The sequence below is a fragment of the Papaver somniferum genome, chromosome 4 (genome assembly GCF_003573695.1).
Source record: "Papaver somniferum cultivar HN1 chromosome 4, ASM357369v1, whole genome shotgun sequence".
NCBI classification, from domain to species: Eukaryota; Viridiplantae; Streptophyta; class Magnoliopsida; order Ranunculales; family Papaveraceae; genus Papaver; species Papaver somniferum.
In genome coordinates, this window is record NC_039361.1 from 21,069,989 (window position 1) to 21,096,556 (window position 26,568).

At 35.7% G+C, this 26,568-nt stretch overlaps 5 protein-coding genes across 6 annotated transcripts; 2 read left to right on the top strand and 3 right to left on the bottom strand.

The window, feature by feature from the left end:
• Positions 1-3,703: 3,703 nt before the first annotated feature.
• Positions 3,704-5,553, top strand: LOC113274895 (3-ketoacyl-CoA synthase 4-like). The gene has a single exon (XM_026524313.1). It carries the CDS (start codon positions 3,849-3,851, stop codon positions 5,355-5,357), a length of 1,509 nt encoding a protein of 502 aa, XP_026380098.1. The 5' UTR covers positions 3,704-3,848; the 3' UTR covers positions 5,358-5,553.
• A 3,092-nt stretch (positions 5,554-8,645) lies between these two features.
• On the bottom strand, positions 8,646-9,929 carry LOC113272149. The gene is made up of 3 exons (XM_026522041.1): positions 9,643-9,929; positions 9,465-9,558; positions 8,646-9,236 (listed from the first exon to the last, which is right to left on the bottom strand). The coding sequence occupies exons 1-3, from the start codon at positions 9,927-9,929 to the stop codon at positions 8,646-8,648; spliced, it is 972 nt and encodes a 323-aa protein (XP_026377826.1).
• A 2,056-nt stretch (positions 9,930-11,985) lies between these two features.
• Positions 11,986-14,705, top strand: LOC113274898 (3-ketoacyl-CoA synthase 9-like). The gene is made up of 2 exons (XM_026524317.1): positions 11,986-12,107; positions 12,186-14,705. Exon 2 carries the CDS (start codon positions 13,204-13,206, stop codon positions 14,596-14,598), a length of 1,395 nt encoding a protein of 464 aa, XP_026380102.1. The 5' UTR covers positions 11,986-12,107; positions 12,186-13,203; the 3' UTR covers positions 14,599-14,705.
• Positions 14,706-14,824: 119 nt separating this feature from the next.
• LOC113274899 (membrane steroid-binding protein 1-like) lies at positions 14,825-16,987 on the bottom strand. The gene is made up of 2 exons (XM_026524318.1): positions 16,565-16,987; positions 14,825-15,394 (listed from the first exon to the last, which is right to left on the bottom strand). The coding sequence occupies exons 1-2, from the start codon at positions 16,873-16,875 to the stop codon at positions 15,070-15,072; spliced, it is 636 nt and encodes a 211-aa protein (XP_026380103.1). The 5' UTR covers positions 16,876-16,987; the 3' UTR covers positions 14,825-15,069.
• A 582-nt stretch (positions 16,988-17,569) lies between these two features.
• LOC113274900 (methionine adenosyltransferase 2 subunit beta-like) lies at positions 17,570-20,136 on the bottom strand. Of its 2 annotated transcripts, none has more exons than XM_026524319.1 (6): positions 19,811-20,136; positions 19,562-19,718; positions 18,780-19,027; positions 18,566-18,689; positions 18,265-18,395; positions 17,570-17,838 (listed from the first exon to the last, which is right to left on the bottom strand). In XM_026524319.1, the coding sequence occupies exons 1-6, from the start codon at positions 20,042-20,044 to the stop codon at positions 17,707-17,709; spliced, it is 1,026 nt and encodes a 341-aa protein (XP_026380104.1). In that variant the 5' UTR covers positions 20,045-20,136; the 3' UTR covers positions 17,570-17,706. The 2 variants fall into 2 exon arrangements, with proteins under 2 accessions (XP_026380104.1, XP_026380105.1); XM_026524320.1 differs by having other exon boundaries at positions 18,780-18,967; positions 19,811-20,134.
• Between the last annotated feature and the right edge of the window lie 6,432 nt (positions 20,137-26,568).

Below are 26,568 nucleotides of genomic sequence, written 5' to 3' on the forward strand. Positions count from 1 at the left end.
CCATTTAGAAACAGAGTTTCTGCTAGGGGTGAGCATGGGCCGCTATGGACCGGTTTCATCTCATCTGCACCCAATCCAATTCATTACGATTTCAAATTTGGCATCCGCATCCAATCTAACATCCAACAGATTTGCATCCACGGATAGACGAATTAGATGCAGATAATCCAATGGAATTTGTTTTACAATTAAAATTTATAATAGAGAAATAGAGGCAACAAGTTTATGGATGATTTTAGAAATAAGACTACATTATTTAAGGGTATAAAATGGGATTTAAATGTTATGCTTTGAAGTTACTCAAAATTTGAAGAGGAAAAAAAATCCGGCCCCTTTAAAATAAGATGTTTTGTTGTACTTGGGATCAAGTATTCCCACCTATACATATTGGTCTTGTATCTTGTAAGCTCATCAAAGTAAGACAGGAAAGTACTACCTAATTTGAAAAAAACATAAATGTACTAATTTCATATTTGCACCGAAGAAGTTTAATAAGAAAAATGCTAACGGGTTTGGATGTCCAACGGATTTTGAAGGTTTCATCCGGGCCCAATCCGTAATACGATGGATTTCAAAAATTCCATTCGCATCCAATCCTATTGGAAAACTTTCCGGGCATCTATCTGAAAAAATACGGTTGATACTGATTAAATGCGCAAATTAGGAAAAGAATGCTCACCCCTAGTTTCTGTCACCAATGATACGATGAATATGATGCGCGTATTCCATTTTTTATATTTTTATAAAATATTTTATTATTGGATAAAAACTATTATTACAAGAAACTAGTTGGAAGCCTAACAAGCTAAGCTCCAACAACGCACTACTGCAAGAAGTTGTCTTGCTAGTCTACCAGCGAGACTCTTGAGGAACCAGCTAAGGGAGCCAAAGCGGATAGCTAAGGGGTTGATTATGTCGTAAGGGGGGCAAGCTAACTCTATCTTCCATTTCAAATTATTCAACATTGCGCCATCGGGGACTCGAACCTGTGATACAGGAGTATCGTAGCAGAAGTTGAGCCATATTAAGGTTAGAAGAGTGACGAAGATTATCTTCACAGAGATGTATCAACGGCTAGATAGTTTGATGTGCAGATTATATGCACAGAACTTAAGTAGTGTGAAGATTATATTCACACAAGCAAATAACACAAGCAGAGGGACATCTAAAGCTGCCAGATGAGGCTAATCATTAGCCTAGGTTTAATTGAGCCATATTACGACTAGAGAGTATCTAGAAGATACTAGAAGAGGTGTAAGTTTGTTAACTTATCCTACAAGTTTGAGGTTTCCTACTTTAGATGATTTATAAAAACTCATAGCTTTATTTTCCTTTTCCAGCAAATTTCACTCCTATAAAACCTAGAGAGGTAGAGAAAAACGAGAGAGAGAGAGCAGTCATAGTTTTGGTTTGTAATAGAGTTTTGCTTTTAAAGCAATAGAAGAAGAAGTAGTTAACAACAACAATTGTGTTATTTACATTGTGTTTTTGTTCTTTTCTCTATAATTATCATAACCTATCTTCACATCAGCACTGATTCTAGGTAACCTTGATCGATTACGTATCAACTTGAGACATCATGAATCGCATCAAACCTTTGTTTATTAATTAATTTATTTTATACACGAAACCCGGGCCCATGCCTCTACCCGTACACGAAACCCGGGACCATGCCTCTATCCGAACCCAGCTAGTCAGACAGGATCACTATCATAACCAACCCACCATAACCCATATAAGCATTTACATATAAGAGGAGTATTCCATGAAATATCCAAACTTTTGAAAGACATTCTCCTGACCAACTGGGCTAATCTAAGACGCTTGATGTGCGTATTCAACAAAAAATTTTATATTATTAATATTGGTGTAGGATTTTTCAAATAAAGATTATATACTGACCCTGAAAAAGTAAACCTCTCCGGAACCGCCTCGACATCCTTTAGACACATAAAATGCTTTTTTGATGGGCCCGTGAAATTAGATGTGACCCATCATTTTCGAAAAAGGATTTACTATTTTCTTTTCTAGGTCTAAGCGGTTTTGGAGGAGTTTTGGCGGCACCCTATGTTTTTTCTTTTGTTTTTTTGGACTAAAACTTTTATTTAAGCTTAGGAAATTACAGTTCTAATAGTACAGGTTAAAGTGACCCGTTTGTATCATTTAATACAATGTTTGAAACAATGTACAGGCATATATCGTCCCATATTCTTCTTGATGCCGTGGTTGGGTGTGTTGTTTATGGTTCATCGCCTCATTTTCTAACTTGTCAGCTGCATGGTTTGCTTCCCTATAAGCATGTGTAACTGTCGTGTGTGGTGTACTCTTCATTAGTGTCCATATTTCTTGTAACATTTCTTTCAGGTACCAAGGGTTGGTGTCCTGTGGATTGTGCAGCATTTGTGCAAGTGCTTGTGAGTCCACTTCGAATCACACCCTAGGCTGGAGTTGTTGTTTTCCTACTCTTGTTGCTAAAAGGAGACCCAATGTTTCGGTTGCTATTGTTGTTGTTATTCTCAGAAAAAAATAATTTTTACTAATTAAAATTTATTTTATTAATTACCAAAAATTAATTAAAGATAATTATTAAAAAATCTCAGCGATTTTCGAAATAAATTTATTATGAAATCGAATTTAAACAAGGAGTAGGATCCGTTGACATGGTTATACTGACATAATCTTCACATTTTAGCGTCATTTTTTCTACTGAGCCCAACCGGTAATGAATTTGAAGCTAATTTTTTGGTGACATGTTCCTCATATAAAACTCTACGTTCCTACCAAAAATGAAAGTATTCCGAAATACGAAACTTCACCATCCATAAATTTTAATTTCAACCGTTGATCTTCAACGACTGATATTCAAAATTGTAGATAATGGCTTTATACATCTCGGAATGCTCTCATTTTTGGTTGGAATGTAGATACTTATAAGAAGAACATGTCATTAAATAATTAACTTCAAATTCATTGTCGGTTGGACTCAGTAAAAAAATGGCGCTGAAATGTGATGATTATGTCAATATAATCATGTCAACGGATCCCACCCCTTTAAACAAACAAATATTTAAGAATAGAAATGTGGGGTAATCAATTTTACTCGTAAAGATGTCAAACACCAAAATTTACAAGGATGGAATTCATTTTCTAGATATTTTGAATTCAAGGTAGTTGGGACTACTACAGTACTATGTTTAAAGAATGTACACTAGTCTGAGGACCTACCTACCAAAGACCCTCACATGTAGTAGCAGTAGTACTACTCCCAATTGATGGGGTAGTTTTCATCTTGAATTCATAATTAAAAAGAGAGACTGAAAATTTGTCTATCCAAGTCGAGAGTCTTTTTAACCGTTGTTCCCACGGTATTAGAATGCCAGTTGCCATACCACCAAATGCCCTGCAACTGCTCATGATTTTCTTGGTAATGAGTGACCATAGTTGCCATTTTCTTGGCGGATGAGCGTGAGGTCTAAGTTGTTGCAAGCCCTGATCACATGCCATGAGCACACCACTAGAGACGTGTGGTCAAGGAATTTGAGCGAATAAGCCTTAGTTTTGGGGAGTTAAATTTTCTTAATTAACAAACTTGGCTAAGTTTGCAATTGATAAGTCCCAGAATCACTGTCATAGAAATGATTTTCACCAACATAAGATAGTTATAGACAATTAATTAAAGTATATATGATTTATACATTCGGCGTGTATGGTATTAGAAATTATTGACAACCATTTAAGATAGCCATATGTGAGACTGGAGCACTATGACAGTACAAATAACACTATCTTCTATATATATCTGAGATCGCAAATACGCACCAAGTAGAGAAGACATTAACTCTTTTCTCATGTTTAGCATTCACACAATAAATCAAAACTTCATAAAGAGTATGAATCTTAAAATCTCCAAGTTAGCATACCATTACTTGATTCCTGCCATCTCTGTTGGTCTATTTCTCATCCCTCCTCTCCTGGTTGAAGCTAGTCAGACAAAACATGAGGATGCGTATGAGCTTTGGCATCATCACATCATCAAGCACCATCTAGTTGCAACTATAAGTTTTGTGGGTGTCATTGTTTTAGGTTCAATGGTTTACACGAGGAAACGCTCTCAAACTATCTACCTAGTTGATTTTGCATGTTATCGCCCACCTTCTCATCTTCAAGCCTCATCTGAAATATACTACAAAGGTATTAAACTTGTATATAGTTCGAATGAATCTTCTGTTGAATTTCAACGTAAGATTCTGGAGCGGTCTGGACTAGGTGAAGAGACTTGTCTTCCTGAAGGATTGCATGCCACACCCCCAAACCGAAGCTTAGAGTTCACTAGGAAAGAGACAGAGCAAGTTATGTTTGGAGCTTTGGATGATCTCTTCTCCGGTACTAATGTCAAACCCCAAGACATTGGTATTCTTGTGGTGAATTGTAGTTTGTTCAATCCTACTCCCTCACTTTCCGACGTTATCATTAACAAATATAAATTGCAAAGTGATATTAAGAGCTATAATTTGGGAGGGATGGGATGTAGTGCTGGAGTCATTGCAGTGGATCTTGCCAAGGGATTACTTCACGTGCACCAAAACACTTGTGCTATTGTCTTGAGCACTGAGAACTTGACTTTACGGGCGTACTTTGGAGACAACAAATCTATGATGGTAACTAATTGTCTATTTCGTGTTGGCGGAGCTGCAATTCTCCTCTCCAACAGAAATCAATATAAACGGCAAGCTAAGTACAAATTAGTTCATATTATCAGAACTCACCATGGTTCAGACGATGAAGCTTATAATTGTGTGCACCAGTTCGAAGACGATGCTGGTAAGCTTGGTGTTTCCCTGTCCAAAACTCTTATGCCCGTTGCAGGGTTGGCACTAAAGACCAATATCACCACTTTAGGTCCTCTCGTGCTTCCACTCCGCGAACAACTTAGATTTCTCATTACTATGGTGACCAAGAAAATTTTCAAGAACCTGAAAACCAAGAGTTATGTTCCTGATTTCAAACTTGCATTTGAGCATTTTTGTATACATGCCGGTGGAAGAGGGATAATCAATGAAATGGAAAAGAACCTTAAACTTTCTCCTACTCATGTTGAGGCTTCACGAATGACTCTTCATCGATTTGGAAACACGTCATCGAGCTCAATTTGGTATGAGTTGGCCTACATTGAGGCTAAAGGAAGGATGCATAAGAACGACCGTGTCTGGCAGATTGCATTAGGAAGTGGGTTTAAGCGTAATAGTGCAGTCTGGGTTGCTCTCAAAAATGTAAAACCATCATCTCTTCGTGACAGTAACAAGGGAAACCCTTGGGAAGATTGCATTCACAAGTATCCCATGAAAATTGGTGTTTAATTAGTAGTTCTTGGATTGCATATATGCACCTTCGCTATGTTGATTGTGCCCGAATAAGTCAATAATAAGCGTCAGAGCTTTGATTTGTTAAACTAAGCTTTGTAGTTTTGACAGCATGATACAGGATCATGTGAGCCTTTTGTTATATCGAATCTTACCTCAAGTTTTAATTTGTTGATGACTATAACTTAAAGTTTGATCGGCTTCTGCCAGTAATGGTTTTAGATAGTTGTCACTGTCTTTAGAAAAATCAATCCCTTGAAATGAATATTATCTACAGCACATGAATGGCCACATGCAACTCATGTCCAAACACCAAACATGATGTCGAAGACTTCTCTATCTATCTTTGCTTGTTTGTATGACTATCGTATTTGGATGCCTTCATGGTTACCAGAAAACTTGTACTTCTAAATGCAAGCCATGAGAGCGCTATATCATATATGCATGGCACCAGAGCATGCGGTACTTCCGCATTGACACATGTGATGATATTAAAGGTCACCGTCACACAAAGAATACCAAAAACACATGCGTGGGTTTCACGAGTCAAGCAAGAGTATTTATTGTTGCTGGTAATTTGGTTTTCTTAATAGCTTAAGTCTTGATAAAAATGTTAAAGACTTGGAATTGTCATGTGGTTTTGAATCAATCATGTTAAAGGGACGGCATGATCCATTAGACCGGCGGCAATCTAATATTAATTCATGCCACCTTTTTATCGAAAAAATATGGAAATGACCAATTAAGCCTTATTATTAATAACCAAGATTAGTGATGATAATCAAAATTAGTGTTGATAATCAAAATTAGTGTTGATAATTAATTTTCACTTATAATAACTCTAAAATCAGATTTTTAGAGTTGAAAAAAAAAGTTGTGAGGAGAAGAAAAAAGATATTTTTGTGAAACCCTAGATTTTGATTCACTCAACCAAAATGAGTGATTCCAGTGACAAATTTGAGATGGGTGAATCTCTAAATTAGTTCCCATTAGCTTCTTGTCGCTCAAAATTATCTAAAGTACGTAAAAAAATCGAAACTTTTAAAATTTCAGAAGAACTTACGGTTGGAATTTAGCTCGTTACCAACCGTAACTCTCAGTTACGGCTCCAAAAGTATCGAATACCAACCGTAACTGGTTCAATTTGGGGTAAAACCCAATCGTAATACCAGTTACGGTTGGTAGAATGACAACATATAGCAATCGTAACAAATTACGGTTGGTAACTAATGAATCGAGATCAACCGTAATTAACCTACGGCTGGTAAGGTTATTTGAGTTACAAGTCGTAACTCAAATACGGTTGGTAACAATGATGCAATTACAAACCGTACGTAAAAAGAAAATGAAACATCCAGGACAACTTACGGTTCGTAACTTAAGTAATGAGACCAACCGTAAGTAATTTACGGTTGGAAAAAAAATTCGTAACTGAATATTTTATCTCAAAATCAAGAACTTACGGTTGGTATTTGAGTTAAATGAACCGTAACATCAACCAAATCTATAGTTGCTGTTCCAATTGAAGTTATTACCAACCGTAACTCACATGCAACACAGAAATTTCAATTTCAATTTTGATCCAAAACCCTAATTTTTGATACAAAACTAACTTAAATCAAACACAATAAACAAAACCCTAACTGGGTCTTTTGGAAATATAGTTTTCAATCAACGATTATCAATTTTTCAAATCGCTGATTAATCGAGGACGATGGAAATTTCAATTTTAATGGAGGAGGAGAAGAGAAGAGAAGATGAAAAAAAATCAATAAAAACTGTTTTGATTTTTCTGATTCCATTAGGTTAAAAATAGGAGCAGGGTAATCTGGTCAATTTACACCCCTATAGGACATCCCCTAACCAATAAGAGGGACATTGCTATCACCCTTGCCGCCCCTCCAATGGAACGTGCTTTAACAGGTGAAGAACAACGGGTACATTCCCTAAAGCAAACATGTAATGTTTTTTTTTGTTTAATTACACTCTTCTTACACTGTTACAGTTATTTGTACCAGCAAGTAGATATTACTGCTGCAGCAACTCTTTCAATCATTAATACCATTTGGGTTTTGTTATCTTGTGCATCCATGCACAAGATAAGAATCAATTATTGGCATTGGAAACGATAAAAAAATAATAAAAAAATATGAGAAATAATGTTTCTTGATTTGGAGAAGGTAAAGTTTGCACTTGTATGGAGAAAAATTAAAAAAACCCATAAACATTTACCTTCTCCAATGCAAAAAAAACATTATCTTTCATATTTTTTTATTGTTTTTTATCATTTCCAATATCAATGATTGGATCTTATCTTGTGCATGGATGCACAAGATAACAAAACCCCATGACATTTATTGGATATTCCTTGGAGAAAGTTGTCGGTCTTTGGCAGGAGCTATCAAATCGGAGAGTAAAACTGAATCTTATGAATGACATTTACTAGCCCCCTTTCAGTGAAGAAAATCAAGGACAGTGTATATAATCAATGACTGTAAATTTATACCGTACTTTCTTTTTAGATAATTTTATAAACTGTATACCTAGAAATATGATAAATTTGGCTGACAACCAAACTTACTGCTATAAATTTGCATTTAATCAAAGGAACTGTAGCATGACGCCGGATTTTTAATTATTAAGGATTTACGCTCATTCTGACTATGTAATTATGCGCAGAAGAAAATAAGAAATGCACGTACAGATGACAATTAATTATCCTGAATGTCTGAATGCTTTGAACTCTAATAATGGCTCGATGATATATGGGTTAAGCGGCAAAATGCCCCAAAATGGACCCCATAGTTATGAAAATGCCCCGGACGTTAGGCGAAAGATTAAAATGCCCCAAAATAGAATCAAAATGCCCCAGACGTTAATTTTGCCGTTAGACACAGTTAAGTGGTCAAATTCAAAAGCATGTGATCCGTACATGTGAAAATATGACATTTATACCCTTTTGACAAATAAGATGACACGTGGGGCATTTTGCCATCGTGTACTAAACATGTGACACGTGTGTCATCAGTGACATCAATTCAGATTAACGGTTACAGATTAAGTGGGCATCAATTCAAACCATAGATTCATCAACAAAAGACTGTTAACTCATGAATTAAGAAATAAAACCATAATTGTCTCCATACTTTTTAAAACCATAGATTCATAAACAAAAGACTGTTAAAACTCTTAAACATAAACGGTCTACTAATAAGTTTGCCAATAAAATTTCATAGATCTAGAAATGCTAAAAAACATAATTGAACAGGAGCCCAACATTTCTGGCTACTCATATTTAGAGTTAGGCTTTCTAACCCTTTTTGATGATGGTTGAGTAATGTTGATTGTTTGGCTAGATATCTTAACAGGACCATTATAAGTCTGGTTAAAACAGGCAATAGAAGGTGTAGAAGAAGTAGTTGGATGTGGCACCTTCCTTTTAGCACCAGCATCACCTGCAGTAGAGGATTGTGTCGTTGTCTTATCCTTTTTCTGGGAACCAGCTGAAGAAGAACATGGTGTGGCAGCAGCTGCTTTGCCCTTTGACAATGGAGGTATATTAGTAGATTTCTTTGATGCAGATGTTGTTCCAATAGTTGGTGCAGACAAGGCCTTCCTCATATTCTTTGTTGGTGCAACAGTAACACAGAATTCATCCCCATTAACAGAACACTCCATTCTTACTCCTTTCTTCTTTGGGTTAGATCCAACTGGAGGACCTTGACAAGTACGGATATTATGATCAAGATCTTTACACACACTGCATTTTGTTACTCTTTTACGCGGCTTGTTCTTCTCCATCCAAGACTTCTTTCTTTTGACACAAGGTCTTCCCTTATCTCTTAGTCTGTGTGGATACATAATGCTGATATTTGTCTGCAAACAAAAAAACGATTATTGGAAATTCACAGATCTAGAGAATAATGTAAAAAAAAATACATATAATAAAGTAAAAGTACAAAGTAGATAATATTATTCAACAAAAAGATTCACAAAACAAAAGTAGATAATTAAATTCAATGAAAAAGATTTTCAAAACAAAAATAAACGAAAGCAGACAATGAAAAAGTTAAAGCATCTGAAACCGCTCAATGCTAGACAAACCTTATTCTGATAGTCATCAATGTCTCCCAATGGGGTTATTGACCATTTGTAGGTGGTCCTGTAGCTATCCACAGTGTAATATTTACTGCAGTACCTGCACACATTATTGGTTCAATCAGCCATCATTCATTTATTTACTAACCAAATTCAACTTATTAGGTGTAATAAATTTACTCACTTGGACCAATCAGGATTCAATTTAAACAATGCAACCACAGCATGTAAGCATGGGAACTGTCTCAACTGCCACTGTCTACATGTACAAGATCGTTCTTCTATTCGAACAACAAATACTTTGTCGCTAACTTTGTTTGTAACCTGATACACTTTGCACTCTTCAGAAGGATCACAACGGAAGTTTCCTCTAATATTGCACATCACCTTAATGAGATCATTCGCAGCAGGAACAAGATCACCAGATTGCCACGTGTCAGCAAGCTTTCTTCTATTTGAAAACAACACCATCACCAAGTGTGTATACATATATGAGCACATTAGTCACCAAACCCAAATCCAAATAATGCTGCCCACTGTAAAATCAGCCAGGTTCTACATCAATCAAGGATATACTGAACCCTAACACAATTTTGCATAAAAGTACTAAATAAGAAAACAGCAGGACTAAGAATAATTAATAAGAAACAATGGAGATTTTAAGTTCTGCTGTTTTCACATAAGGAAAACAGCAGAACTTAAAGCATTTTGATCAGGTAAGTTTGCACTAGGATCTCAAGAAGTCTAGGGTCAGCCTGTGATTGTAGTCTATAGACCTGGAAGTACACTAAAAGACAACAACTGTAATCACTATTGAAACTTAATATCTGTCACGTGGTTAGTGAAACACAACGTCTGGTGTATAAGCTTGTGTTCTTTACATATATGATGCTACATTTCTGCCAAACATACAAAGATCTCCAATCCTCACTTTTGGTTGTAATGGTTTCCTTGATGCTCGACAATTTAGTAAAAACACTATACAAACCCGAAACAAACATCTAAATGCAATAAATTTTCTATCTCAGCTAACCAAATACAAACTATCTTTTCCCTCAGCTGGTAGTCCAGCATCCATAAGGGGCAATTGCCTAAACAAGGATTATTTGTGGGAACACACTAACATTACAAAATGAGCTCTAGCTCCACCTTGTATGAGAATTAATTCAATTAAACAATACACCACAGAGAAATATCCCTCTTGAGTATACATGGGAGATACATTCCATGCATAAATCATATCTGCATTGAAAGATATTAAACCTAAATCATATAAACATTTTTCATCTGCTAAAAATTCAAAAACGCAACATTTTAATCCCTAATTTCGTTTTATTCAAACCCTAATTAGAGTTATTGAAACCCTAATTTTGTTTCCATGAAACCCAATTTTGTTTCCCTGAAACCCTAGTTACAACTGTGGTGAAACCTATTCTACAGCTAATGAAACCCTAATTTCATTTATACTCCCTGAAACCCTAATCGCAGATACCAGCAGACCAAGGTTGGGTTTCGAAAACCCCAAATTGTAAAACAAAATTAGGGTTATAAGTTACATGTTCTTCCTGCAACTTCACAGTTCTTCCTCGATCTTATCTTCTCCGTCTCATCTATCTCCTCTTCTCGATCTGCAACTTCACAGTTCTTCCTCGATCTTATCTTCTCCGTCTCATCTATCTCCTCTTCTCGATCTGCAACTTCACAGTTCTTCCTCGATCTTATCTTCTCCGACTCATCTATCTCCTCTTCTCGATCTGAAACTTCACAGTTCTTCTCCGTCTCTCGATCTCTCTCTGACTGTCTCTCGATCTCTCTCTGTCTGTCTCTCGAGATCTCTGTCTGTCTGTCTCGTTCTGTGTTTTGATTTTTCTGTGTCTCATAGACAAGATAAGCTTTGATGGTACTCGAACGATTCACACATGTGGTACAGGTTTCAGTTAAGTTCACGTGTCATCAGTCCAGTGTTATTTCTGTCGAAGGGCATTTTGCGGCATTCATGTAACAGTTGACCGGTCAAAAAAATTAAAATGCCTCATTTTGACTATTAACGGCAAAATTAACGTCTGGGGCATTTTGATTCTATTTTGGGGTATTTTAATCTTTCGCCTAACGTCCGGGGCATTTTCACAACTATGGGGTCCATTTTGAGGCATTTTGCCGCTTAACCCATGATATATACAGCTTTTGATACAAAAAATTTGGCTGGTGATTTGGTTTTTCTAAAAAGCTTAAAACTGATCAAATGTCAAAATTGAAGTTCCGGATTTAAATGAAATAAGTACTTACCATGGAGCAAAATCATACTTAGCACCAGAGCAGGACGACATCACTCATACTTAGCACCAGAGCAGGACGACATCACTCATGCAGGCACATGCCACAATTGCGTGGAGATGCTTCTCAACTTGTCTAAACAACCGCCAAATTGCATGCGTGACGGGATTTCTCAACTTCTACAACTTCACATGCCACAATTGCGTGGAGATGCTTCTAAACTTGTCTAAACAACGGCCAAATTGCATGCGTGGCCAGATTTCTCAACTTCTACAATCACATGCCCAAGTGGTCTCTGCTGTACTAGAGATATGATAATATGGTGGAAACAAATCAAGAAAGAAACATGCCTAGTGCAGATTTTTAGGCTTAGAGGTACGAGCATGCTCCCACCATGTGTTGTGTAACTTTCTGAAAGCGCTTCTCCTAATGTATTTGCCTCCATAAAACCAGGTTGATGAGTTTCATTGCTAAAAGCTTCATTGAAGAATTGTTAAATCAGGTATTATTATTATTATGGCTTTTGATGAAACTGGTGGTTTTCGTAAAGCAAACACGTAACTTGTAAGTATTGACTTCTCTTTGGTTTAATTACAGTCTTCATACACTTTGTACCATTTCTGAAAAAAAAATGTTTGCTTTGTCTTATGAGCTATGAAATGGCAGTAATGAAAAGCTTATAATTGCATTTACTCGTCCTTTTATGAATATGGAATGGAATCTGTGTGAACATAATTTTACTGCAACTGCATGTGTGTCCCTAGCTAGCTAGAACTAGGCACCATATAACTTGTAAGCTTAGACAAGTACGTCAAACATAGATTGATGGCAACAAGCTCATAAATATGAGTAGCACATATTAAACAAAACATTAATCTCGCTTAGTAGTTTGTACTTGTACAACAAGAAGAAAGATATTCAAGAGCACATGTGCTAAAGGGTCATCATATTGGTTATCAGTATTTCAACCATGTGGATAGTATCAATTGCCCGATAGAACAGCGTGCATTTATTCAGAAGAGAGGAAGTTTTTTCTAGGCTCCATAGGCTCGCCCAGCGCCTAACACAACATAGAATCCACATTCTTCTAGTTGGGTGCCTCATTCTCACTATGATCAGTGTTTAAAAAGGAGGGGTACAAAGATTGGATCACCCAAACAGAAGAACACAACAGTTTGGTTGCCCTCTGATTACTTTTTTTTATCATTAAATCGCACGACCCAAATGTGGTAGTGGCAATGGTAAATATGGTACGGGAAGATGAATCTTGTCACATGTACTACTTGCCTAGCTAGACAAAATGGTCTCAACAAGAATCATCAATTTGAGTTCTTGTGGTCCAAAACTCACAACATCACACTTATAAGAACCTTTGTTTTGTTTCAGCTGAAAATGCAAGCAAAACGAAAGAAAATATTATTGTTGTTCTTAGAGTTCAGAGTAGAACTAAAAACCCTATTGACAAATCAATATGAATCTTAAGTTTGGTTCCAAGTACTTGATTACCCAGCTTTTAACTCTCTTTCTTGTTCCTTATGTTGCTGTAATGCTCATTGAAACAATTAGCCGAGTAGAATCCAAAAATGTATATCAGCTTTGGCTTCAATGTTTTCAGTACCATCTGGTTAGCATGATTACCTGTTTTGTTCTCATTGTTCTTTGTTTGATACTTTATGTAATGACACGGCATAAACCTGTCTACCTCGTCGATTACGCTTGTTATCAACCACCTGCAGACCTTCAAGCTCCGACGGAATATTACCTAGAACGTGCTAAAGCTCTTGGTAATCTCGATCAATCTTCGTTTGAGTTCCAGCGCAAGATTCTTGAGCGGTCTGGACTAGGTGAAGAGACTCATCTTCCTAAAGCATTGCACTGCATACCTTCAAAAGCTTCAATGGTCACTGCTAGGGAAGAAACGGAGCAGGTCATGTTTGGTGCTCTGGATAATTTGTTTAATAGTACAAATGTTAATCCCCAAGATATTGGTATTCTTGTTGTGAACTGTAGTCTATTTGATCCAACTCCTTCGCTTTCAGCCATGATAGTTCATAAGTATAAACTGAGAAGTAACATTAAAAGTTTCAATCTAGGAGGGATGGGCTGTAGTTCTGGAGTAATTGCAGTTGACCTGGCAAAGAACTTGCTTCAAGTCCATCGCAATACTTGCGCGATTGTTATGAGCACGGAGAATGTTACCCTGAGTACGTATTCTGGTGACAACAAATCTATGATGATAACTAATTGTCTGTTTCGTGTTGGTGGTGCCGCCATTCTTCTTTCAAACAAATATGCAGACAGACAGCGAGCTAAGTACAAACTGGTTCATGTCGTTAGAACCCATCGTGGGTTGGATGAGAATTCATTCAAATGTATTTACCAAGAGCAGGATGAAACTGGTATTGTGGGTGTTTCACTGTCCAAAAATCTTACAAGTATAGCCGGAGAGGCCCTTAAGATCAATATCACCACCCTAGGTCCGCTCGTCCTACCCATCAAAGAACAACTTCATTTTTTCATTACCATTGTGGTGAAGAAACTGTTCAGGAAATCAAAAATGAAGACTTACATCCCAGATTTTGAGCTTGCATTTGATCATTTTTGTATACATGCTGGGGGAAGAGGAGTGATTGATGAACTAGAAAAGAGTTTGCAATTGTCTTCAGTTCATGTTGAAGCTTCTCGAATGACTCTTCAACGATTTGGCAATACATCATCTAGCTCAATTTGGTACGAGTTGGCTTACATCGAGTCCAAAGGAAGAATGCATAAAAATGATCGCGTATGGCAGATTGCATTCGGAAGCGGTTTTAAGTGTAACAGTGCAGTCTGGGTAGCGCTCAAGAATGTAAAGCCAGCTTCATAAACTAATCTTTTCCCAAGAATAATGGAAGATAAGGATGAACTACTGTGCACAAGTCAGATTTATGTGCATTTGTGTTTTCATGACGAAATGGTTTACTGTTTTTTCTATATTTAGATTCATCACAATTGGCTGCTAGTTAGAACTTTGAAACTGTCGACGAACACACTTTGAAAGTACTGTCGATCATGCCTTGAAGGCAAGTCATTTTTGGGCTAATTGACATGGATGCCGAAACAACAATGTAACCTATTAATGCATTAAAAAGCAACACCAAAATTCAACTATCGTAGAAAATTCACGTACTTAATAAAAGCGTCACTAGTGTCACTTGGAAAGACTAAACTGCAGCTTTGAAGTTTTTAACATGTCCTCTATTCCCTTTATATATCTTTATTACAACAATCTGAATGTACCAAGTTTAACTGTAAACACCAAGAAAGAAGACTAAGCAAGAAGCTACTCCTTTCCACCCTATTCAGCTTTTACTTCTTCTGTAGTATGGTGCTCCTCGGAGGTTTCTGCTGGTGCAGCATTCTCTGCAGGTGGCGCATTCTCTGCTGCAGCTTCAGAGGTTGAAGATCCATCAACAACTGGCATGGTTTTTTTGACAGTACCAACCTTGACATACTTGCTCATGAATTTGTACTCCCAATCTTGTAAAGCCTCAAGTTCAAAGGGGCCAAGACCGGTGGTGTCGCCAGTTAGATCCTTATCTTCAAAGGACATCTTTGCAAGAGCTCTACTAGCATCTTTACCGGTGAACAAAGCATATGGGCCACCAGGTCCATAAAACATCCTGCAAGAAAATAATGATATGAGTAAATCTCATGGCAACAGAAGAAATTCAGGACTAAATTACGAATAGAAACAACATTGTTTTACATAAGCTGTCTACACAGACAAATATCGAGTAATTTGAACAACAGGAAAATAAAAAAAAAAAAAAAAAAAATCAATAACCCCAGTAACTTCAGGGCATGACATGCTTCGATATCCTAGTTATTTGGATCTCTATTCTAAATTACATTATACATAAATTTATGAACACAAATTTTCTAATCTAATGGAGCTTCGTCTACAACTAAACATAAACAACAACATTTGCCAAAAGAAAGTGAACTGTAAACAAAGACAACCGTTAAACCGCGCAAAGATATCGACATACAAAATCATCTTTCCCCAACTCTGATAAATTTTCAAAACATCCAAATGAAATAAGTAGTTTCAAAATTGAACTATCCTTGTGTGTAGAATCCATCAAGTATATATATTAACAAATAGTGTTTGGTCAATCCAGGTACACCTCCTGGTTCAGCAAACTAACTAATCCAATGAGTAAGTAACTCATCCTTCATATAAGGTCTTCTTTTCTTGATTGTCCAAGGCTTTTCTTAAACTTTCCAAAAGAACCCATCAAAATATAAGGATTTTACGACTTCAGTAACATCACAAACAAACATCTAAGAATCATTTACAACTCAGTCATCTACACAATCTGAAAAAACTTTATAATAGCTTCAAAATTGAGCCATCTGATATAACTACAATCCACCATGTATAAAATCAGCAAAAAGTGTCTGGTCAATCCTTGGTTCAACAAACTATCTAAATCGGAAGAGCAAATAACCCATTCCTCATGTATGTTTTTCTTCTCTTGATTTTCCAAGGCTTTTCTTACACTTACCAAAAGCAATCATCAAATAAAATCACTTTAAACTTCAGTAAAATCACAAACAAACATCTAGAATAATTTACTAATCAGTAATCTACTGCATCTGAAAACTTTATATCATCCAAATTCAGTCCATAAAAGAGCCCAGTTCACATAAAGACCCAAACAATCAAGTAATCCTAAAACAATTACCAATTAAAACCCTAAATAAATCCCCAAATCAGAAAACTCAAAGAATCAACAAAATCAACATACTATGTAAAAACAATCCAAGGGAAGTCGGATAAGATATACCTGCTCTGAGAAACATCATAGATCTGTCCTTTAATAGCCATAAGCAATGGTTTTTTAGGATCAGAACCATCATAAGCTTTGAGTTCATCTTCACTAATCTCACCTAATTGAACAGGTGGTGGTAAAGGTTCCCTTTCTTCTTCAATTTCTCTATGCCTCTGTGGTGGTGCTGGATTTGAACCAAATAAACCAGAAACAACATAGTAAAAAGCTAAAGCCAATGCTACCACTGTGAAGAAAGTTGCAGGACTTAATCCTGTATATGCTGTAATTGATTGTTTAAACGTTTCCCACAACTCTAAATTCGCCATGATTCTACTTGCTAGTCAGACTATCTGCAGGAAGGGAGCTCAAATACCAAATCTCTACTCACTCCTCTCTGGATTAGTGGATTGGATTGGGGATTTTCTTCAGTCTCACACCTTTCCTGTTCCTATAAAGTATCTTTTTCACCTAAAACTTTGATTGGACCGCCCAAATTACTAAAATACCCCTGTAGACGACGTGATAGGCGGAATCTTTACCGTTAATATTTGGCTGAGTACACGTGCAGTGCGTGGGAAGGAGTTATCATGTATATGCTGCCGGCGGTCATTCAAGGGTTGGACTATGGATGTTGTCATGGTGGTATACTTTCCTGACTTTGGAGAAAAGAAAAAACAAATCAAAATTTGAGAATGAGAAACAAAAAGATGTTAAATTATGAAACCACTCTAGAAATTGTTTTTTCATTTGTCAAAAAATCAAAAGTTAGTTTGAGTAGACAGAATGATTTTTATAAATAAAAAAAATTAACTTTTACGTGAAGCAAAATGTTTTTGCTTTGAGTTATGTTTTGGTATCCAAAGTTAATTTTTTTTTTTTTACGTTGGACTTCTAGTGGAGAAGTGAAAGCATTTCTGCTTTTGGTGTCCCAGAACACCAACCCGTAAATTATTTGAGCAAAGTAACTAATTCAGTCATTTGTAGTATGTTTCCTGTACTTTTATGTGATCCAGATCCAACTGAGAGTAAGTTGCAATATATTTAGTTTCAATAAATGGATTACAGATATAACAGAGAATTCAATTCAAACCTGACATGACCATACAATGTTAGATGAAAGAGAGAAGAATACAGATTTACATCAAGTCCTTATTTGTTTAGGAATGAGCCGTTGCATCAAGAGTTAATCTAACACCATCCAGGTATGGAGTCGGTTTAATACCAAGCGTTTGAGATAGTTTACTGATGTCCATGGAAATGTCGGCAGGGGAATTCACACCGCGATTCACCTGAAAATTGTAGAGATACTGTAAGTTTATCTTTGTTTTTGACAATTGTAATGCTTCGTTAAGAATGTGTAATGTGGATAAGAAGATATACAAGACATATTGACAATACATGCTTCACCGAGCTTCAGATCTTTTCCTATAAGTAAGATGTACGAGTACAAGGAAAGGAAAGAAGAAAAAATGTTTGTTTGATCGTCAATACATGGGTGATCATGGATTGATGTCTATAGCTGGTCTGTATAGAGGGAGAGTAGGGGATAAAACAAGTATTGAGCCTACATTATCACTACGAGAAAATAATGACAAACGATATAATCCATCTACATACAGAAAATGAACTTGAAACTTGAAAGTGGAAGAATGGAATGCAGATTTCGCAAAAATGATAATCGATTTGAAAAATATTTCAAGATATCAAATACATACTGATGATGCAGAGACGGGTTTCAGTAATGATGTGTCGTATCCTTTAACAGTTGCAACAGCTTCAGCCATTTGCAAACGGGATAACCGATCTGGTCCTCCAACGTTTAATAGTAATTTCATCTGTTCTTTATCTGATGATATGCAAATCAATACATGAAAGACAAACTAGTTAAGCTTAAGCACATATGCACATTGAGATATCAACAAAAGAATCAGAAAGCTTTGGAAACCCAAGCGAAGGTTTACTAGTAAATAAGGACTTCCTCAAGGTGCAACCGAGCAATACACATAAAGCTTATACCTGAGATCCACTTCTTTGACAAAGTTAGAATTACATCCACAACATCCTTGACGAAAACTGGGCATCGAAACTCATCATGAAAGAACTCCACTTCGGCACCTTTTAAAAGGACGCTGTCAATCCACTGCATAACTAAGCAACTTAGATGAGTATCAAGATACAACACTCAACTCTATCCATGTAAAAACAAATGGGGAAATGATTTCCCAAGGACCTGAATTGGAAGAGATTTCACAATTGGTGAAATAGTTTGTGGCCCATAGATGATACTGCTCCTCAAAATTGCATAATTTGAACAGTTTGCAGAAATAAACTGCTCCGCTGCCACTTTTGACTTTCCATATACATTCACTGGGAATGCTTCATCTTCTTCCTTGTAGAACGATTTGGCTCCTTCATAAACTGACACAAAAGCAGGACGACAAGACTTAACTCCACCAAGAAACGTATGAATTGCGACTTCTGAGAGAAAGAAAATAACAACAATCGTTTTGTTCTTCTTTGCAAATGGAAATGACTAGAGTTGAGTAACAAACAAAAATACTTTTCGAGTCCATTCCATAATTGAACACTAAGTAGGCTGGCATTGGGTTTGACTGATTAGCCTAGCAACACAAACACCTAATAACCAAATGATGAACAAAATTGTAAACCTCCGTGTTAAACTAGAGCTGCAGTTTTGATAATCGTGCTAGATTACATGAAGTTTCAAACAAAGAGTGACATCTGCTACTTTCTGTAATAAGACCCATAAGAAAATGTTAAGCAAACAATACGATCTGTGGCAGTAATACATGGATTCAAACTAAGATCCACTTCTAAGTTCGAACATTGGATTCCAACTTTACACATTTGCTTAGCTTACATGAATTGCAGCACCCTGAAATCCAATTTTTCACACATAACTAGCCTAATTAGGCGTTCCTCCATCCAAAATAAAAATACAAAACTCCATTTTCCTCGTTTACAGTAAGTAAGCTAATTTTAGAGGTTTACCTTGATCAGTTGATAAATGAATCAAAAGAACACTGTCACCAAAGTTTGATAACCATTTCACCACAGAAGATGGTACATTTATAGCCATGGCTGCTGTTGGATCCGTTTCGCATACACGAGGTACAGACAACGCAGCACAATTTACGATCACATCTGGCTGGCAATACAGAAATTAAACTCATTATAAGATTTTGAAATCAGTTTATGATTGCCCACATCAAAAATTGAAATAATTATGAGTTTGCAAACCTGCCCAAATGTAGTGGCGATGGAATCAAGACCTTGTCCAGTTTGTAAATCAACATGAAAAGCAATTGATGGAGAGATTTCGTTGAGCAGTGACTGAGGAGGAGTTGAGTAATGAGTAAATGCTAATTCATATTTTTGTTGTTGATGTTTGATTTCTTCTGAGAACCGAACCAAGAGATGTTGCCCCAAATAACCAGTTCCTCCTAACACCAAAATTTTCTTCTTCATGTCCATCTCTGGTTAGGTTTCTGAAGGCTGTGTAGTTGGGGATGATTAGGTTCGGTTAGAACTATCGATACCCACTTTCTTTTATGGGATTTAATATAGTTTAACCTGTTATAGGGGTTGATGATTCGGCTGAACCATATGATAATAATGTCTAGTAAATTGGTTAGGCGGTTTGCTAGTGTCGTGTTAAAAGTCTAGATTACCTTCCATTTTTAAAAGGACTAAATTACCGTCCTATCTATTGAAACCTAATCATTAAAAAAAAAACAAAATCAAAATGAGTGTTTCTTTGATAATCATTATCAAGTATATTTAAATCTTAAAAGATATTATGATTTCTGGAATTACGGTTGGTTATTCTTCGGGATGATTGGACTTTGGTATTCAGGTTTTGTCCAACACTAGACTTTGTTCTAACATTTGTCCAATGTTAAGGCTTGGTACTTGGACCAGACGTTGACCTCAATTGACCAATTAAGTCTTGACTTATGTTTAGTAAATAAATAAAAAAATTATATTAAATTATTAAATAAGATTACAATTATAACCTTCACTCCATTTAAGTTTATAGAATATCCTTCAATATAACCCAAATCCTTTCACCTCCTCTACCTCCAAACCGTCGTCGCACTACTATCAATCACTTTCTCTGTTACTTTCTCACTACCACTACAACCACGGCCACAACTGCCATTTCACCTTCCCATCATTATAATTCCATATCCAAAACCAACTACTCACAGTATTGTAATTTATACCATGATCAGATACACTAGACATAAACAAATTCATCTTAACAATTCATTCATTCATTGCTAACAGTTTCTATAATCCATTCGCCTTTAAAAGTTTGGCTTACCTATAACCAGTTTCTGTAAGCTTCCATTGACATCTCTAGTTATACTGAAAGAACCACCACCACCAGCATCATTTCCACTCTCTCAACTGCAAAAGTTCACCACAACTGCATACTTCATCAAACTATAATTCACAAGTAAACTCAATCTCTCAAAACCCTAGTTGTATCTATATCAACAATTTCATCTTCCTTACTTAATCCCCCTGATTTTTTGTCTCAACTCCCAATATTTGATTATATCACTCAAACCCTAATTATGAATTTCATCTTCAGTCACAATACCCATACTCTAATTTCTTCTTGTCCGTCACTGATTGAACCTTCAATCGAATTCCTAACCCCTAATTCCTCAATTAGATTCTTGTTCTTCAGACTTAAAGAAACCCTAATTTCTTTGATTCATAAACAATCAACATCATAACATATTCAACTGAACGAAACCATTTCGTTCTTTAGCTATCTATAACTCGATTATCCTATCAATTCTATTCAATCTCAAAAATCAATCTAAAAACCCTAATATGATATTCTCAGATATATTTTCGCAATCCTTAATACCAATCTCTTCTACAATTTACAGCAACCCCACCACCTTCAACGTCTGTACACTTACATCAATTTATTTCCCCCAAATCAAATCTCGATCAAAACTCAGAAATCATCGCTCAACTCAGCAGCAGAAGAGAAGAAAGAAGAGGAAGAAATAAATAGAAGAGAAATGGTTTCTCCTCGATCTGGTTTTGGTATAATCCAAGACAAAAGGCACCCAGAATTTTTGTTTAGATTATAACCGTTGGATCCTAGATCCAATTCAGGGGTACATTTGTAAACTAAGAATTTGATAATATTTTTTATTTTACTTCCTCCGTTCCTAAATAATAGACTGGTTTCTATAAATAGATGTTTCAAAAAATAGGTTGGTTTCCTAATTAGGAAAGTCAAATGTTACTTTAGTTTTCTGGGACACTTTTCTCTTAACTTCTTATGATGACAAGTGTCATGTGGACCATTTCACTTTACTTCTTTTGCTGACAAGTGTCATGGGGACCATTTCACTTCACTTCTTTTATTGACAAGTGTCAGGAGGACCACTTTCAATGATTAGTTCTCTTAATTTCTTTAATTTTCTCCAAAAACAAAACCAGCCTATTAATTAGGAACGGAGGGAGTATAAAATTAAGTGAAGCCTGGTATAAACAGTCAACACAGGTCAACGTCTGGTCCAGGTACCAAGCCCTAACGTTGGAAAAACGTTAGACCAAAGCCTAATGTTTGACAAAACCTGAGTACCAAAGTCTAATTATCCCTTATTCTTCAATTACCAACCGTAAACTCGATTTCTGAAGGTGTTACGGTTGGTTACTGAAGAACTACCAACCGTAAATCCTAAAAACTATTTGAATATCCAATTACAGTTCATTTTTGTAACCGTAAAATTAATTACGGTTGGTTTCGATATTAACAGTACCAACCGTAAAAATTCCTAAGTAAAAAAAAAGTTAAGTTTTTTAGTTTGATTACGATTGGCTTTGACTTGAATGTTATCAGTCGTAAGTAGTTACGGTTGGATACTAGCCACCGACAAACGAAACGTAACCTATTTACGGTTCGTCTCGTAAGAGAACAATCCAACCGTAACTGGTTTATGATTGGGTTTTCCCAATTTTAACCAGTTACGGTTGGATGTTCATCAAATACTAACCGTAAATGGCACCTACGGTCGGCTTTTATGGTTAATTCCAACCGTAAATGTCTCCTACGGTTGGTTCCTTTGGTTAATTTCAATCGTAAATTTCCCTGAAATTGACATTGGAGCTAATAGGTCAGCCATAACAGGATCTCCATCCTGGGTTATCTGTAAAATATGGTTTCTCTACCATATAGAGATTCACTCACCTCCAATTTGCCGCTGAAATCATTCATTTTGTTTGATTAAATAAAAATCTAGGTTTTTAAAATAAATTTCTAAAAAAAAAATCTCTATTTTATCTCTCCCCAAACCTAACTCTTAATCTGATTTATTTTTCATTAGGTATAAAAAAAATCATTAACCTAATGATTAGATAATTAAATTAACAACATTAACTAAATAAGAGCTTTTTAACCATTATGAAAATTATATAGATAAGGGGTTTTTGAAATTACAACATGGTGACCCTTTTTGTCCTATTATATCAGCCCCTATAACAGGTTACTTAATATAAATAATTTAATATCATACTAAAATTGATAAAAAAAAGGATACCAATATTAGCTGGCCATATCAATCAAAGAATCAGCGCCTAGAGTTATTTTATTTTATATGGATCGGTATCTCCCTAAACTTTTGGTATCTCTCTTTATAATAAATCATTATTAATATGGTGTTCCGATACCATTCCCGTGAATGGATTTCCAGAAATAATAATAAAATTTTGCTCTCCAACTCATTTTCGATCTTTTCTTAATTTTTAAAGGTGTACCCAAACACCTAAATTTTTAGTTTTCTCTCGCATCTCATATTAAATTAGTGTACTAGCATTTATATTTATTTCTTAGAAAGCTAGAGATTGTTTAATACAAGATTGATAAACAAATTTTAACGACGAGTATACATAGTAGATAAAAAAAACACGTGGTTTTAGAAATTTGACCAATTATCCATAATACGAACGTATATTAATCATACATTTTTTGATGTTAAATTGTTTTAGTTCTTTTTATTTATTTTTCTGTAAAAGTAAACAACCAACTGATAAAAAAAAATCAATAAATATCAGCAGATTGAGAAACTAGCAAGAATAAAAGGCCAGATGTCCGGCAATTGGGACATTATTATGCATCACATCATATTATGCGAGATTATGAGCATTAGTCATGCATCACAGCATATTATGCGAGATTATGAGCTTTAGAGTTGGTTTTTCTCTGAACTCTTTAAGGTGTGCAAAACATATCTCCATTTGGCATATTCCTCGCGTTTTGACAATCACCACCTAGATTGATACTTTAAGACTGTGCTGGGATTAATAATCCCACGTTGACATAATTACTAACCTTTATACACAATTCATAGGCACATTCTTGTTGTTATTATGTGTATTTTCTATTTTGTGGTTTTATTAGGATGAATCAATCAAAAGAAGTGAAAATGGCTTTAAATGAGCAAGGAAGTAAAGTCTACTAATGGAGAAGAACCAAATACCAAGAATAACTCATTCAAATCCAGGATTTCTTCTCACTATCTTGTAGAGAATGAAAATATGAAGCCAACACAAAAATAATGAGATTATTCCGAGGTCGAACGAAGAAATTATGGACAAAACAGCTGAAGCAAGAAACAGTCGTCCACATTGCAAAAATTGGTATTGTTGGAACGATGCCGACCATATATAGCACTATTTCAGACAGATTTTCTATACATATAAGTTCCTAAGTCGGCAGGGTTCAATAGATTTTGACCATGCCGACTGTAGCGAGATTTGGGACAAAGATTTGGAGCTATGATGGTCCAAAAGTTGGCACGGTTCATTGGGAATCGACCATGCCAACTGTGGAAAACTTATGAGGTTGACGTACTTTTACTTATTTATTGAGGAAATATGGTCCCGGGAGGATTCTAAACCCTAGACTTCATAAGTTCTATACAAGAAGACACCCAAGACATTGGGAAAAAATATATATAATTTTTTATCGTTTTTTATCACACCTTTGAAATAGAAACCTAAGGTTTCCCCTTTAAGGAGAAACCAATCTTCTTCTTTTTTGTATATTTTTCTTGGATTTTAGTAAACCGATGCTAGTTAATACTTCTATTCGTTGGGGTATGTAGTTCGAAAATCTAAACAATGTGAATCAGTCTGGCTTATTAGTTTTAATGTTAATGATTTCTTTTATCGTTTATGTTTTATTGTTTATCTCGCCATGTATAATTGAAGACGTGTTTTTTTAAGCTGAGAAGTGAATGATCATGTGTACGTATCTAAAGTTAGGCTAGAATTTGAGATTCGTAATTGTCGAAGAACTCTAACTATAGGAAGAACAACATAGTTGTTAACAACGGGATATTATCATACGATTATCTGTAGAAGCTTAACCTAGGTTAAATCCATGTGGCTCTTGCACCAGATTGCCTAGAATAACCTCAAGTCACTGTAGGATCAGAATCTCGCAATGACAATGTTTCAGCGAAATTATCAGTGACATAATACAACAACGTCGCAGAACAATTTTAGAAATGATAAAATAAATGACGTCAGCTAAAATCACGAGAAAGATATGATAATCCTGCGAAAATTAGAGAGTTTGCGAAATTAACATCTGTAAGGTTGCGAGAATGTCGCAAACCATACCCGAAAATAAGGGATAGATTAACTGTCATCCACTATGTATTTCCTTATAAATAGTCGTTCGAGTGGTAAAGAGAATGTAGATCTTTTTTGAGTAAGAAACAAGTAAATATGAGAGAGAAAGTTTAGAGTATAGATCATTCTTGAGTCCTTTATCTTTTCTTTTAAGAACATCCAAAGATTAATCAATAAAATTAAGAATATAAACCTAAAATGAGTTGATTAATAATGAAATCACATGAATAATGTAGTGTAGGATTTCCTGCAACTACATAATGGCGCTAGAAACAGGGAGGAGTTGAAGATTATTCTAGAAAAAGCTAAAGATTGATATTGAGATTTGTGAAAATTTAAAGTGATTGATTAAGAATTTCTTGCAATACTGTTAACATTGAAGAAATGGATAGAAGAAGAAATACATCCGAACAACCGGCTACTATTAGAAGAAGCAAAAGAATTGCTGGAAGAGAAACAAGTGAAATGGGAGAATCTACTAGAATGAGAAATAATAGAGAAAATCAAATTCATTTGCCAATTCAACAAACACTAGTTCAAGAGAGGAATACAGATTATGACAGGGTTAGCATACACACTTGGCGATCAAATTCAGCAGAAGAAATAGAAGAAGATCAACAAAACAGAAATTATAGACAGGTAGAGAGAAATCAAGAAGCAGATGAACGAATAATTCATGGAGGTGAGGAAATTGGGGCGTTAGAAACATTGAGACGAAGAATACATGAAGAAAGAAGAGCTGAAGCAGAAGGGCGTGCAAATTTAACAAGGCAAAATCACGAATTAAGGATGGAGAATATAAGACTACGGAATAGAAGATCGAGAAGTGTTACAAAATCATATTCAAGATCGACTAGAAGAGAAATGAGGCAAATTCACCCACAATCAATGCTGGAAACAACATTCAAGAAGAAATATCAAATCATAATGAAGAATATCGCGAAAATAGAGAAATAATTGATGATCGTTACGTTCCACAAAATGAAACTTTTGATGAGGGACAAATTGGAGGAAATCAAGAGAACGGGCAAAATCAGGGACAAAATAACCAAGATGGCGAAGGAAATCAAGAGGAAGGAAGAAGAATTTTACATGTAAGAGAAACTCAAAGAAATCAACAGACAATTGAAGAAGAAATTGAAAGACATTATGCTGAACAAGCACGTTTAATCTGCGAACGTGAAAGATTGAGAGCGGAAATGGAAGAACAAGAGCTTCAGGAGACAATTCGCCAGAACAATCATGACAATCGAGAAAGAAGGCGTACACAAAACCGGAATAACGATAATCTCAATGAGGAGTATGATAGAGTAAAAAGAATGGCTGAA